At 39.0% G+C, this 14948-nt stretch overlaps 1 protein-coding gene across 1 annotated transcript in view; it reads left to right on the forward strand.

Moving 5' to 3' along the window:
* Positions 1–2394: 2394 nt before the first annotated feature.
* Positions 2395–14948, forward strand: part of GBE1 (1,4-alpha-glucan branching enzyme 1) — a 283524-nt gene continuing 270970 nt past the window's right edge. The window contains exon 1 of the mRNA XM_036851650.1: positions 2395–2791. Coding sequence (XP_036707545.1) covers positions 2640–2791 — 152 coding nt within the window. The 5' untranslated portion in view covers positions 2395–2639. The remainder of the gene's footprint in view (positions 2792–14948) is intronic.

The raw sequence follows: 14948 nt of genomic DNA on the forward strand, positions 1-14948 counted from the left end.
CACATTCTCCTTTATCATCACTGCTGGTTTTTATTTAAAGTTACTTACTTTCTACTTCTCTCTCTAGAGTTTGGTCACAGATCTCTGTTTTTCTTTTTTTTCTCCTAGTAATTTTCAACAGGGGATATATGTTAGTTTTAAAGAGTATATTTCATATTATTTATACTTTAAAAGTTCTTTTTTGGTATTTTAAAAACACCTTTACTGAGCTATAATCCACATACCATGCACCTACTTAAAGTGTACAATTCCAATAGTTTTGAGTCTAGCCACCGAGCTGTGTGACCATGACCACAATCAATTCTAGAAAATTATCATCACCCTTAAAAGAAACCCTCTCCCCATTAGCAGTCATTCTCTATTTCCTTCAGCCCTGGGAAACCAATACTCTACTTTCTGTCTCTACAGATTTACCTATTCTGTGAGCTTTATGACAACTGGGACTTGTATTATTCATCACTAATCCCCAGTACCTAGGAAACTGGCTGGCACATGGGATTTCAATAAATACTTTTTCAATAGTGAACAAGGTAAAATGGGTCCCTGCTTTCTTGGAGTTTACATTCTAAAGTGGGAGATCAATAAATAAAAGAGAAAAAGATACGCAAATTTTGTTAACTGTTGCATAGGAGAGAAGATATTGAGATATTTAGATAGTGGAATTAGAGGCTTCTCAGAGATGAGTTGACATTTATTGTGAGAACTCAATGAATGCTGGGAAGGAAACAGCTATGGGAAGTGAATTCTCAATACAGAGAAGGGCAAGTAAAGTCTCAGAGGCTACAAAGTGCTCAGTGAGTTTCAGGAAAGTCAGTGTGACTACAGAATAGTAAAGCCAGAGAATGATAAGCAGTGGAAAGGTAGGCAGGGACCAGATTATGGAAGCCTTGTAAGGGAAGAGTAGGGAGTTTATTTTTAACTCCAGGTGAACCAAGCACGTCATTTAGGTTGTACGATTTATTCCTTGCATAGAGCCTTACTATTCAAACTGTGCTTCCAACCTGCAGAGGCAGCATCACCTCTGAGCTTGTTAAAATTACAGAGTATGAGGCACCACTCAGAACTGAAAGTCTGTTCTTTTAACAAGATCCCTAGGTGATTCATATGCACATTAAAGCTCGAGAAACACTAGAGAATGGATTGGAGGTGAGAAAGAGAAAGGGGAAACCCTTAGATATGTTAGTCCAAATGAGAGAGGAAGGCTGCCTGCGTAAGAGTGACAGCAGAAAGAATGAGAAGACTGACTTAGGGTATGTCTTGGAGACACTTGGTTTAGGACTCTTAACCAGCTAAACACAGATTTCAATAGGCAGAATTTATGAGAAAAGTTTAGGATTGGGATACAGGTCTGTGGGTCTATTGGGTATCCTGCTTCTGAGTTTCAAGTGTTGTTTTATAATTTACAAATGTTTGCATGTTGTCATCTTTATGGGATTAATAAGACATGCCTTTCTGAAGGTTTTCCAAGTCCTCCACTCTTTCACTTTCAGGCCCTCTGTTACTAGATATCTTTCACCAAGTCCTTATTAACCCCTTCACAAAAAATGTTTTGAACATTTTAAAATTCAAGGTTCGTGGCTGATCAACACGTCCTTCTCCATAGCCACTTGGATTGTCCACACCTCGAACTTAACTGGGACAGATATACTCCAAGCCTCTCCAGTTTCTAAGTACAAAGTAGCTTGGAAACTCCTGGGTTGGTCGGTCCAACTGTCTCGGTGCACAATTCTGTACTCTTAGAAAAGGATCTGTGAGCTAGAAACCCGTCAGTTAATGGGAATGAAAGAATATAAGTAAGTTCCAAGTGGGGTAGACTACCTAGCGACCCCCATTCTTAGGCCAAGATGAAGCGATTTCTTGCCTTATCACTTCGTTAGTAAGTGGCACAGCTGAATTCTAATGCTCTTCCCTGTACCGTTTGTCTCATTAAGAATAGTTTAATTGTTGAAAAGTTTGCTTACAGCAATTATTTTAAAAGGCAAAGGGCCTTTTTCTTTCTTTGTTTTTGAGGTTATGGGGAATGGTAAAAGTTTTCATAATTCCAATTCTCAGTCCTTGGTAACCCAGAGAATAATACCAGAACACCAGAGTATCTCTGGGACGATTACAGGATTCTCTCAGAACTTAGAGAAGAAAAGTCCCTTCCAAGAAAACCATATATCCATTTGAAAGGCATGCCGCCAGTGAGACTTGTTCAAAGAAAGAAAAGCTGGGGGGTGGGTGGGTGGGTGGGGAGTGGCACGGCGGTTCTCCGCAGCCAAGAATGGGTCAGGGTAAGAAAGGTCAAGGCTGAGCGAGGTCCGCTCGGGACCGCCTCCTGCGGTGGCCTGGGCACCGGGGCAGAGACGCGGGGGGAGGAAGGGGCAGGTCTCCGCGGCCTCCCGCGCGAGCCGCGTGAGTAGGCGGAGAGGCCTGGGCGCCTCCTCCCCTCTCGGGACGTGCGTCCGGGGATCACTCCGGGTCCTGCTCCTCCCTGCCGGCGGGGGGGAGAAGGGGGACAGGCGGCCGTCCTCTCCGCTATAAAGGGAACTGGGCCTCCGCGGCTTGCCTCAGCTCGCCTGGGCGTCCTCCCGGCTAGAGCTCCCGCTCCCGCTCCACTCGACCCTCTCGGGCCTCGGCTACTCGGGCTGCGGCGGAAGATGGCGGCTTCGGCGGGTCACCCGGCTCGGGAGGCTCGGTCCGAATGCTCCGAGGAGGCGCTGGCCGCTGCCTTAGCGGACATGCCCGAACTAGCCCGACTTCTAGAGGCAGACCCGTACCTGAAGCCCTTCGCTCCGGAATTCCAGCGCAGGTACAGCCCCACCTTGGTGCTGTCCCCCGACTCTCCCTCGCCCCCCCATTGCCCCCCCCTCACCCACTCCACAGAACCCAGCAGCCCGCCTTGCAGCCGCGAGCTTGCGGCTAGGGCCGCCCGTTGGCTCTCGTACGTGCGGGCCCCGCCCTTCGCCGGCTCCACCCCCGCCGGCCCCGCCCCCGACCTGGGTGGGTAGCAACTTCCGGGCTTGGGCGACGAGTTGAGTCCGGTAATTGGGTTCAATGGCTTCCGGAGTTGCGGGTTAACAACTCTTGCCGCCGGACTAGAGGCAGAAGCGCTGAATAAACTTTCCTCATCCCTCTCCCCTCCCTTCGAATCGCCAGTTTTGCGCCATTGGGTGTGTGCTTTGGCTGCCAGCACCCGTTTCCTCAGGTGCTGATGCGGAGTTAGGCAACTGCGCTGCAGGTTTTCTGACTCTTCCATGGACTAGAGTGGTCCTGTGAATTAGCGTGTGCATAACACCCGGCCTGTGTAATTGCGCTTTTAAAACCTTTTCGCTTATTTTATAGCAAATACTGTGATTTTATATAGGATTCTTTCAGGCAGCTTTTCTTTCGTTGTTAATATTCCCCCTCTCAGAGAAGATTAAGCTTATCTTGGTCTTTGTTTTTTACCCCTTGGGCCATCATTGACGAGTACTAACCCGTTTTGGGGATTGCCATCCTGAAGCTGGAGAAAGGCGAGGAAAGCCAGACTTCTAGAGGCCCATTTAGTATGCTTTACTTTTAGCTTGTCTCCTATCATGCTGAAGTTGCTAGGATAATAATTCCAGTAGTCAGCTGAACTTAAAAGGTATAATTTTTAAGACTAAAATAGTTGTTATGCTAGTTATAGTAGTTATATTTGTGAGATAAGCACATTGCGATTTAATGGTTTCTGCCCTTTTAGCAGAGCCACTTGAAAATTACCATGGCAACAGAATACCTAGTCACAGTTTCAAGTAATAGAAAACTTCTAGTAGTTACTTGGCAAGAAGCAGCATTGGGGGTAATGAAACACGGTTGATTTGGAGTTTGGGAAAATAAAAGTCTTAGGTTCATGACCTGGCATTGTCACTTATTACCTGTACTCAATTCAGCAACTGTTTATTAAGGGTCCTTTAGGAACAAAGAGTAAGGGACACAAAGTTGAATACAACACTTCATTCCAGAGCTTGTATATCCTAATGCATGGGCCCTCCTCAAAGGAGTCACCTTGAGCTGTTGCTAAGTTAATCAGATGTTGGGCCTTTATATAAGCCATTCGGGGAGCAGCCTTGTGAAATTGCCTTCAGTGTTTACAATATGTGCTTTCAAAGAAATTTAGTGTATGATCTTCATTGTTCAGGATTGGATTTGGTTTAGAAATAGTAAAAAAATTTAGAGCAAAAGATGGTGGTCCGACTCTTTTGATGACACTAATTTACTTGGTTGCTTTGTAAAATGACACGTAAGACATTTCTAAAAGCAGAGTTGTGGAAATGTTTTGTCTCCGTTTCTCCCCTCTCTGTTTTAAAAAAATGATTACAAGTAGACAAACCTCCCTTGTTAAGTGTTTCTTTCATGTAATTCACTTCAGCTCCATTGGGATTGAAGCAGTTTTGATCCTCTTTCATGGTTTGTCAGAACTAATGAGAGGGACAAAGGCCAGAATAAAGAAGTGGGAGCAGTCCAGTGTTCTTGATGAAAAGGCTGGTCCAGTGGGTCCTTGTGCCTCACTCTGACCTGGATTCTACTTCTGGCCTTGGTTCTGAGTAATTGCCATTTTCCAGCACACATGTTCCCTTTAGGCATATCAAATAGTAATTTGGCGTTTGGCAGCAGTAACTTTTACTGTTAGCATTTGAAGAATTAAAGAATTTCTCCTTCGTTAAGTATGGTCCTGATTACTTTTCCTATTTTCCATTCATTTCTAATAACCCACTTAGGCAGTGTGTCTTTGGCCTAACACAAATATACAACCAGTCAAACATAGATGCAAAGTATGCTTACTAAGGAGTGAAGAAAATTTAGGGTACAAATAATAACAGTATAACGGTGATGGGGGAGGCAGTTTCTCATTGATGGACTGTCTTATTCTTTCCCAAACACCATGTCTTCATTAGAAATTCCATTATGTACCTTTGTTCTTGTTTACCTTCTCTGTAACTGTAGGAATGTTGAATCAAGTGTGAGGGTTAGTGAATTACTCCATGCCATAAAATAAAAATTAGACATTAGCGTGGGTGACAGGCCCTGTGATATCTCATTGATTACCTTCTAAGATAGGATTTTCCTCTTGGCTTTCCTGCTTTTTTCACCTGTTATTTGTGCTGCAATTAGTTGCTGTATCATAATTCCAACATCTTAGTGTTTTAAAACAACATTATTTGTCCCCATGCTACATGTCAGCGTGAGTCAGGCTCTCCTCATGGCAATCATTCAAGGATCTAGGCTGATGAAATCTTCATTTTGAAACATGCTTCTACAGTGGCAGGGGCAAGGAACAGAGAACATTTTGAACTATGCACTATTTCTTACAGCTTTTGCCTAGCAATCAGCCACTTCTGCTGATACACATATTGGCCAGTGTAAGTCAAATGTGACTTATCAACCACGTGGGTGGAACAGAAAACTGACATTTGTGAACAGGAGGATGAACAACACAGTTACAGTAACACTTGTCTATACCCTCTGTTTATATAGTAACTTTTACATATGTTATAGTATTTAATTTAACCCTAATAACAAAACTACAAGGTAGGAAGGGTGGATATTTTTGTTTTTCCTGTTTTACAGATGAAGACCCCGAGATTGGGTTGTGGTGAGTTATTGACATGGCTTGCTGCAACTGGGATTAATCTTTCTTTAATAAAACTGTTCCAACAAGTTCACAAAAAATGACTTCTTGGTAATTTAGTGAATACCTCTTTCTTTCTCTTAATTTCTAGCATTGGACGTTTTGGACCACTTATTAGATCCTTGAAGCCATGATGTGTACTCTTGCTTTTCTTCCGTTTTCTCTGGTGGTTTCTCCTCAGCCTCTTTCAGATCATTAATATAAGAGATTCTCAGGGCTCTTCCCTAGGTTCCTTTATGTATTTCTGTTTTATACACATACTTTCCCTAAGCATTCTCATCCATCCCATGAATTCCATCTATGTACTGAGGCTACCCACATCTAGCTTCACCCTAAATCTCCCCTGGTCTTAGTCTCCTGGTCTTATATATCTAATATCTGCATTTTGATGTACTGTAAGTGTAAAACTCAATGTGTATAAAACTGAACTTAGGGTGTTTCATCCCAAGCCTGATTGTCCTTTTATACCTTATCTCAGTGTGTGTTATCCTCCTCTCCCAACTACTCAAGCCTAAAACTTAAGATTTATCCTTAGTTACTCCTCTCCCCTTCTTTTTATCTCTAAGTCTGGTCAGTAGTAGCTCCTAACTACTTTTCAAGTATATGCCACACTGTATTCCTACTGCTCTCCTCCTACTCAAGTTGCTAGCATCTCTAGCCTGTTTTATAAAAACAGCCTCAGAGTTGGTCTCCCTTTTCAAATCTTCTCAACAATTCCATGGCTTTTAAGGTACAGCGTAGTCTCTTTCTCGTGACCTACAAAACTCTGTATTATCTGGTTCCTGTCTACCTTTTTAGCCTCATCTTTGGATCCTCCTTCTCACTCTGTACCACCTAATCAGAAGGGGGCTAAGTGTAAAGAGGTAGCTAGGATGTCTGGAGGCTATTCTATAAGGGGCACTAAAATATCACTAGAATAAATTGGAAACATGATACCTGTTTTACACATGTAGTCCTTTCTTAAATACTGAAGATTTTCATTTTTTATTTTGTGTAGGTTTGTGAGAAGTAAGGAGTCTAGAAGGATCACTGAGTAAAAGGCAGGAGAGGTCAAGAACTGGAAACATTTTCTGATCTTTATCAGAAGAATGATGCTTTTGGCTTAGTAGAAATGAATTAAAAAGGGAACCCATTTCTATATTTAATTTTTATTAATAGAAAATAATTTTTCTCTACCCCATAAAATAGATCTTTACCAAATGTTTAAAGAAGATCAATTTGAAGTGTGCCAGAATATTATCCAGTCTTGGATGCCACCTGTTTTGGTCTAGCCATGGGTCCAGCTATGGCTTTTGTACATGTTATTTCTTCTGCTTGATGCATACTTTGCTTCTGTCTTGTTAGTGCCTGTACGTACTTCAGGACACAGCCTAGAGATATATATTAAATGCCCTCCCTGACTTCTTCCCATCCCCAAACCTTCTTCGCACCTCTTACCTACCACCTTGAAAACCTGTATTGTAAGGGTGATCATCCACTGTAATGAAGTTGTGTTTCTGCTCTTTTGTATCTCCCACTGGGTTATTTGCTCCTATGGGTAGGCACATTGTCTATATTGTTTGCTCACTGTTATATTCTCAGTCTGTAAAACTGTACCTGGCCTACAGGAAACACTATAGTGTTTTGTTTTTCTCTTTTCTACACCAGTAAGTCTCAGGTAAGCTCACCTTAAGCTAAAAATGTTAGGAATGCTAGGATGGACAGAAGGAGAAGAAGCAGTAGTTGTCAGGAGTTAATGTGTGGTAGTCTCGGGTAGGGGAATGTATGTTCAAGGAAAAAGCTAAAAATAACCAGAGAAAATAAAGAAATTTGTTATTAATTAGATATTCCCATATTCCACAGAGACTAAGGGTTTAATCACTGAAGGAATATTCAGTTTGAAGAGAGCCTCAGGTCAAATTGCATGCTCAAGAATAGGAAGAGAGGTTTTTGTGAGCTCAAGTGTGTTAAGTATCACAATTACAGTGAACATCTCTATTTTGTTAGAAATGAAAATAGCTTTTACACTGGTATCTAATCAGAATTAGAATGTAGTTTAGATTTCATGTAATAGCAACCACACCAAAAACTGATTCTCGTGGTGCAGAAATTTTATATTGTAGCTGAATGGTGCACTTTTCTCTCAGTGCCTGGCCAAGTTGCAGGCTCTGAAGAAAGTCAAATGTCAATGATTCTAGAAGGCAAAGAAGAATCCAAAAATTATAAGTCATACCTGTCCTGCTCTTCTGTACTAGTAGTAGATTCCTTTGTGCCTTGCAGCTGAGGTCTGTACTAACTCCAGAGTCACTCCTGAATTCTTTACAGTGATGGGCAAGAGGCTGTGACCTCTTCTTATTTTCAAAGTGCCTTAAAATGACTCCATGGAGCATTTGGTTTAGTTTAGGCTCTGGCGCCTGCTGCACCATCTCCTGAGAAATGACTCTGTGTGGTAACTTCTTAGACGATTCAGTTCAGCTCCCACCAGGCTGGCCCTAGTTAGTCAGTGAGATGATAACACAGACCCTGTGAAATGTGCTATCGTTTTAGATTGATAAGCATATCATGCTGCTGCTATTTAAAAGCATGTGTAAAACTTCAATTATACATTTATAGATATTAAAGGAAAACATGAAAGGGTTTTCAGTGGAGAGAATTGCTGCTCTCAGCTACCTTTCATTCTAAAGTAACTTTACTGTTTTACAGAAGAGTAGATTCTCTTCATGTAGTGATGTCCACTCATCAGTAGATGCTCACTACTGTTTAGAATCCAGGGTTTTTTTTTTTTTTTTTTTTGTGCTTAAGATCCAAGAGCAGCCCCTGTTCTGTTTTGTGTTTAGGGTAACAGGAACCTAGTACATCAACAGAAGGCAAAATTCTGCATTAAACACACGTTGTTATACAATCTACATTCATTAATTTATTATACAATTGACATTAAGTTATGGTGACTTACCTGATTGATTTCTGATGTTTAAAAGATCATAATAGCTGAGATCCTAAGTTTAGCTTCTTCACATGTGAAATGGAAAAAAAATAAACATATGGCTGAGTGTCCATGTTGCAAAGCACAAGAGCAAGATGAAGCTTGAATTTTAGCTGTTGTAAATGCTAAACAGCTTCGAATTCGAGGGCAACTTAGTCAACCTCTGTGAACCTCAGTTTCTTTTTTGGAAGAATATGGATTGGACCCACCTCATAGGGGTTTCTTGAGGATGAGGAATATATGTAAAGATATCGCTTCTTTAATCCTGTGTCCTGAAATCAACCATCAGATAAATAACCTGACCGGAAATTCCCCACAACTCTTCATTTTGCTGCTTAACAGCATCTTTACTTTAAGGGGTTCCTTCTCTTTCCTAGTAGTGCATTTGTGTGAATGAGGTGAGGAGGTGGTAATTTTAATCATAATCTAATGGAGAAAGAAAAGAATATGTTTAAATTTTGATCCTTAATTTGGAGAGGAAATAAGGCAGTTGCCAGTTTGCTACAAGCTGAAGGCAAGATGAATTCTGGGACGTAATGAGCACAAAGCTCCCTTTATTGAGAGAGGTAAATGCTACCCTGCAGAAACCCCAAATCACTCTTCTCTTGATCTTCCGTTTCTGTCTTTTCTCTTCTTTCATCTGACTGCTAAGTGTTCATATTCTTGGACATCAAACAGCTGCAGGGATTTTCTTCCTCCTGAACTCTGGATGCTTGGAGGAATGGTCATACCGAGTTTACTAATAGCAGGAATGACTTTGAAAATAAGAAGAAAAAAATACATAATAGCAACTTAAAAGTTTGCAAATGAAAGAATTATCTAGTGGAATCTGAACTTATGACCTATTAATAAGAAAAAAAATTTAAATCCCATGTCTTGCCTTGTCTGTTTTATCCTCTCTTTTTTTATTTGATGATTTCAGTTCTTTTCAGTATGTTTGAATTTGCAATGAGATACATAAAACAAAGGAATGGAATACTCATGTGTATTTTAATAGATCCATTGAAGGATAAATTACAATTAGACAGTTTCTGGGTATATGCTCTAGGTCTGTAATCTAAAATGTGATAATCAGAAAGCAAGTCTTCAAATATATTTCTTGTATAGATAACCTTGAAGTTTTCCAAATATTTAGCAGTGAGAAATATTTCTTTTACTAATAAAATCGTATGTTACTCAATATCATCAATATAATTTATTTTTATTTTCATAAATGATAAGCAAGTAGCCACAGGTTATATTTAATTATGAATAGCTGCATAACACAGCTACATTCTCTATTACTGAATGTGATAAAATCAGTTACGCGTTTAGGTGTATGTAACAGAAACTGAACGTACCCTCAAAGAACAGAAAATCCCGCAAACTGTGAGTTATGGAAATAGAGGTTTGTATTTCTCACAAAGAAAGTGGGGGTAAGTGGTTTGGGCCTTCGCATTGACTCATCATTTATCTTTTTGGTTCTACTATCCTTAGCATATGGTCTTGATTCTAATGCTTAGAAGATGGCTGGGCATATCTAGGGCCCATATCTGTCTTCCTAGCAGGAGTATAAGCTAACTCACTATGTCCATTTTAGCCAAGCATAAGTTAGTTTACCTGTAAACTCCATCTCATTCTTTCAATTTACAAATTATTCGTCAGAGCTGTCCCATGGCATGGCCATCCTTAGCTGAAAGTGAGCCTGCATAATCAAGGCTTTCAGTTGTACGCATGTCTTCCTGAGAAATGCCTTTTTGTCTCACCTGTCACAACTTGCCTGGGCTCTTTCCTTTGCTCCAATGAGGAGACAATGTCTGGCTAAAGATAAAAAGTCCCAGTGATACCATGTTGTAGTTCCCCAATATCATATCTGTGTACAAATCTTTCTGGGCAGAATCCAGGCATTTCCACTTCTGAGGGAAGTCTGCACCACATCCCTCAGTATCACCAGACTCTGGGGCATGGCTTTCACTTTGCTCTACCTTGTATTTCTGGATTTCTGTATTTCTCTGGATTCTTTTCTTGGGACAAATACAGACACTTTTGCTTGCTCTAGTCCAAAATGAGCCTGTCTGGTTTCACTTCAGCCCCCTGGCCCAACGATTTGGGGAGCACCGCTGTCTTCTCTTTTTAATTTCATAGGTATTTTACTCTTAAAAATAGGATGTTTTGAGAGGAAATGAGTTTGTCAGTTACTACTAATTTTTTCATGTTCTCTTGGGCTCATTCAAAAATGATCTGCTTTATTTTTACGTTATTTGGAGAATATTGTATTTGTGGGGTTAGAAAGAAGAAAGGAACTAAAATAAAGATGACAGTTGATGCTCAGTCTTTAAAACATGAATTGTCTTTTGTTACCTAACTACATGCAAGTTTATGGGCTTTCACATTATACTTTTCTATTCTTTTAAAAGATTAAGATGTGTAAGCTTTGTTCTTCAGAACATACCTGCTACAGACTTACCGTATAAATATAAGATTTTATCATCACAGAGAAGCCCAGTATTTCATCTTTGACAGTAGACCAAAGAACAGTTTGTGGAAGAATGGGATTCCTCTTTTTTTCCTCTTTGGACTGTAAAGACAGCATAATGATTCCTCTTTGATGTCAGAATAGATCAGTAATGTGTGTGGGGTCATATTAGTTTCTTTTTTTCCTAAGAGGTTATAGGTCTATTATCCATGATCATTTTAGGCTACTGTTTGGAGGACATGAGTAACTAATGTGTGAGTTACCATTGCTTTTTCATTGTTTTACAATCTTTTCTCAAGAGGATTGATTATTATTCCAGGATTCTAGAGATTCACAAACAAATTCATATTCGTCATTTCCAAGCATTTTTTCCCCCTCCAGTTCTCATTTTTCAGCATTAACAATCTCTCATATTTTTGTTTGCTTATTTGTGCATTTTTTTGTTTACATGTGGGAGTCTTCCATCCTCTTGACCATTTCAATTGGCAGTGCTCTTTTGGTTGTGTAAGTTGTGCTTGCTAGTGAAGCACAGGAGCGTAGTGAAGCGAATGGGTCTCTTTTTGTTCACTTCCCTAAAATGCCTTTTATTGAAAACTATCTGATATCCATGCAGTATAAGGGAAACCTCTACTCACAAATTCAACACATAAGCAGGAAATACAGAGAAACAAGAGTGTTATCAAAACTGAAGTTTGGTTGTAGCAGGTTTAAGGTACCTTTAGAGGACATTAAAAAATATAGTGAATTTAGAGAATTGCAAATTGTGTTAGACTAGGTTTAAAAAATTATTTTGAAATAATTATAAACCACAGGAAGTTGCAAAAATAGTACAGAGAAGGCCCCTGTACTATTACCAAGCTTGCCCCAGTGGTAATATCTTGCTTAATTGTATGGCAGTTTCAAAACCAGGAAATTGACATTGATACACTCTGCAGTATCAATAATGCACTCTGAATAAGGTTTCTGAAACCTTATTCAGTTTTCAACAGTCTTTGTATGCACTTCTTTGCAGTTTTATCACAAGTATATATTAATGTAACTGCCACTACAGTGAAGATACAGAACCATTCCATCACCACAAGGGAATTCTTCATTCCTTTATACTTATACTATTCCCACTCCCTCTATCCATAAACTCTGGGAATTATTGATCTGTTTTACATTTCTATAATATTTTTCATTTTTTGACTGTTATATAAATTAAATCGGAGAATATGTAATCTTTGAAGATTGGCTTTTTAAAAAAATTTTTATTGGGGTATAGTTGATTTACAATGTTGTGTTAGTTTCAGGTGTACAGCAAAGTGAATCTGTTATACATATACATATATCCACTCTGTTTTAGATTCTTCCCCATATAGGCCATTGCAGAGTACTGAGTAGAGTTCCGTGTGCTATACAGTAGGTCCTTATTAGTTACCTATTTTATATATAGTAGTGTGTTTGTGTCAATCCCAATCTCCCAATTTATCCCTCTCCCCCTTACTACACGCACCCTGCCCCCCCAACCCAGTAACCATAAGTTTATTTTCTACATCTGTCACTCTATTGCTGTTTTGTAGATAAGTTCATGTGTACCCTTTAAGATTCCACATATAAGTGATATCATATGATATTTGTGTTTCTCTTTCTGACTTACTTCACTTAATATGATAATCTCTAGGTCCATCCATGTTGCTGCAAATGGCATTATTTCGTTCTTTTTTTATGACTGAGGAATATTCCATTGTATATATGTGCCACATCTTCTTTATCCATTCCTCTGTTGATGGACATTTAGGTTGCTTCCATGTCCTGGCTATTGTAAATAGTGCTGCAGTGAACATTGGGGTGCATGTATCTTTTCAAATTATGGTTTTCTCTGGTTATATGCCCAGGAGTGGGATTGCTGGATCATATGGTAGCTCTAATTTTAGTTTTTAAAGGAATCTGCATACTGTTCTCCATAGTGGCTGTACCAGTTTACATTCCCACCAACAGTATAGGAGGGTTCCCTTTTCTCTACACCCTCTCCAGCATGGATTGGCTTTTTTTTTCTCACTCAGTATATGTCTTTGAGAGCTATTCAAATTGCATATATCAATAGTTTGTTCCTTTTTGTTACTGAATACTATTCCATTGAATGGATGTGCCACAGTTTATCCATTCACCTGTTGAAGGACATTTGGATTGTTTCCAGTTTTTGGCTATTAAAAATATAGCAGTGAAGCTAAGATATGTTTATTATATATAGGTGTTATTTCTTTGGGAGAAGTTCCCAGAAGTGTAATTTTGGGGTCCTATGGCAAATGTATGTTTAGTTTTGTATGAAATTGCTAAACTGTTTTTCATGATATCTGTACCATTTTGCATTCCCAAATGTATGAGGGATCTAGCTTATCTGCATCCTTCCCAGCATTTGGTAATATGTTTCTTAAAGTGTTAGCTGTTATAATAAGTGTGTAGTGATAAGCCAATGTGGTTTTAATTTGCATTTTTCTAACAGCTCATTATGTTGAAAGTCTTTTACAGTGTTATTTGGCATCTTTATATCCTCTTTGGTGAAATGTTCAGTTCATGTCTTTTGTCCATTTTCTAACTGGATTAATTTTTCTTTTTTTTACCTTTGAGTTTTGAGATTTCTTTACATATTCTAGATACAAGTACTTTGTCAGATATATTTTTAAATTAATTAATTTATTTTATTTTATTTTTTCTTTTTTGGCTGTGTTGGGTCTTCGTTGCTGCGCTTGGGCTTTTCTCTGGTTGTGGCGAGCAGGGGCTACTCTTCATTGCGGTGTGCAGGCTTCTCATTGCGGTGGCTTCTCTTGTTGTGGAGCACAGGCTCTAGGTGTGCGGGCTTCAGTAGTTGTGGCACACGGGCTCAGTAGCTGTGGCTCACGGGCTCTAGAGCTCAGGCTCAGTAGTTGTGGTGCATGGGCTTAGTTGCTCTGGAGCATGTGGGATCTTCCTGGAGCAGGGCTTGAACCCGTATCCCCTTCATTGGCAGGTGGATTCTTAACTACTGCACCAGCAGGGAAGCCCCGCTTTGTCAGATATTTGTTTTGCAAATATTTTATCCTAGTCTGTAGCTTGCCTTTTCATCTTCTTAACAGGGTCTTTCATAGAACAAATGTTTTAAATTTTGATGAAATTTATTGATTTTTTTTGGTTGTATGGTTTATACTTTTGTTGTCATGTATAAGAGCTCTTTGTCTAGCTCTAGGATCTGAAGATTTCCCCTAATGTTTTCTCCTCGAAGTTTTATTGTTTTACATTTTACATATAAGTCTATGATCCATTTTGAGTTAATTTTTGCTTAAGGTTTAAGTTGAAGGTTTTTTTTTTTGTTTCCTAAGGATATTTAATTTTTTTTTAAAGATCATAAACTATGACAGACTTATATTGGGGAGCCACCTGATCAAAATAAAAAATAAGCCTTTAGTCAGGTCTCACTGAAATATATGAACAATGACAATTTTTATAAATACTATAGATTATTGAAAGCAGTGGGAACTAATTAATCTGTCAGTTTTCTTATTTCCAAGATCTTATTTTAACTTTTGGTTATTATCATAAAGCAGCGTGTCAAACTTCAGGAAGCTGGAGAAAAACATTTGTGAAAGATACAATAATTTATTTTCAAGTAGTTACTTGAGAGTTTTTCTGGTTTATAATTTGTATATTTTTATCATGTTATAGCATTATTTTTTTGAGTTATATTCCAAACATATATAGATATTAATCTATACAGATTGAATTTGTAACTTTAATTTGACTTTCCAAGGCTTTTCTTATTTCATGTCTTCTACTTAGAACCTACTCATTTGTTAGTATCATATATTCTTCAGTTCTACATTATTAAAAATATTGCTTTGAAAAATAATATTTTATTCATTCGGTGTGTCTGTTTACTTGAC

The sequence above is a fragment of the Balaenoptera musculus genome, chromosome 4 (assembly GCF_009873245.2).
Source record: "Balaenoptera musculus isolate JJ_BM4_2016_0621 chromosome 4, mBalMus1.pri.v3, whole genome shotgun sequence".
Lineage (NCBI taxonomy): Eukaryota > Metazoa > Chordata > Mammalia > Artiodactyla > Balaenopteridae > Balaenoptera > Balaenoptera musculus.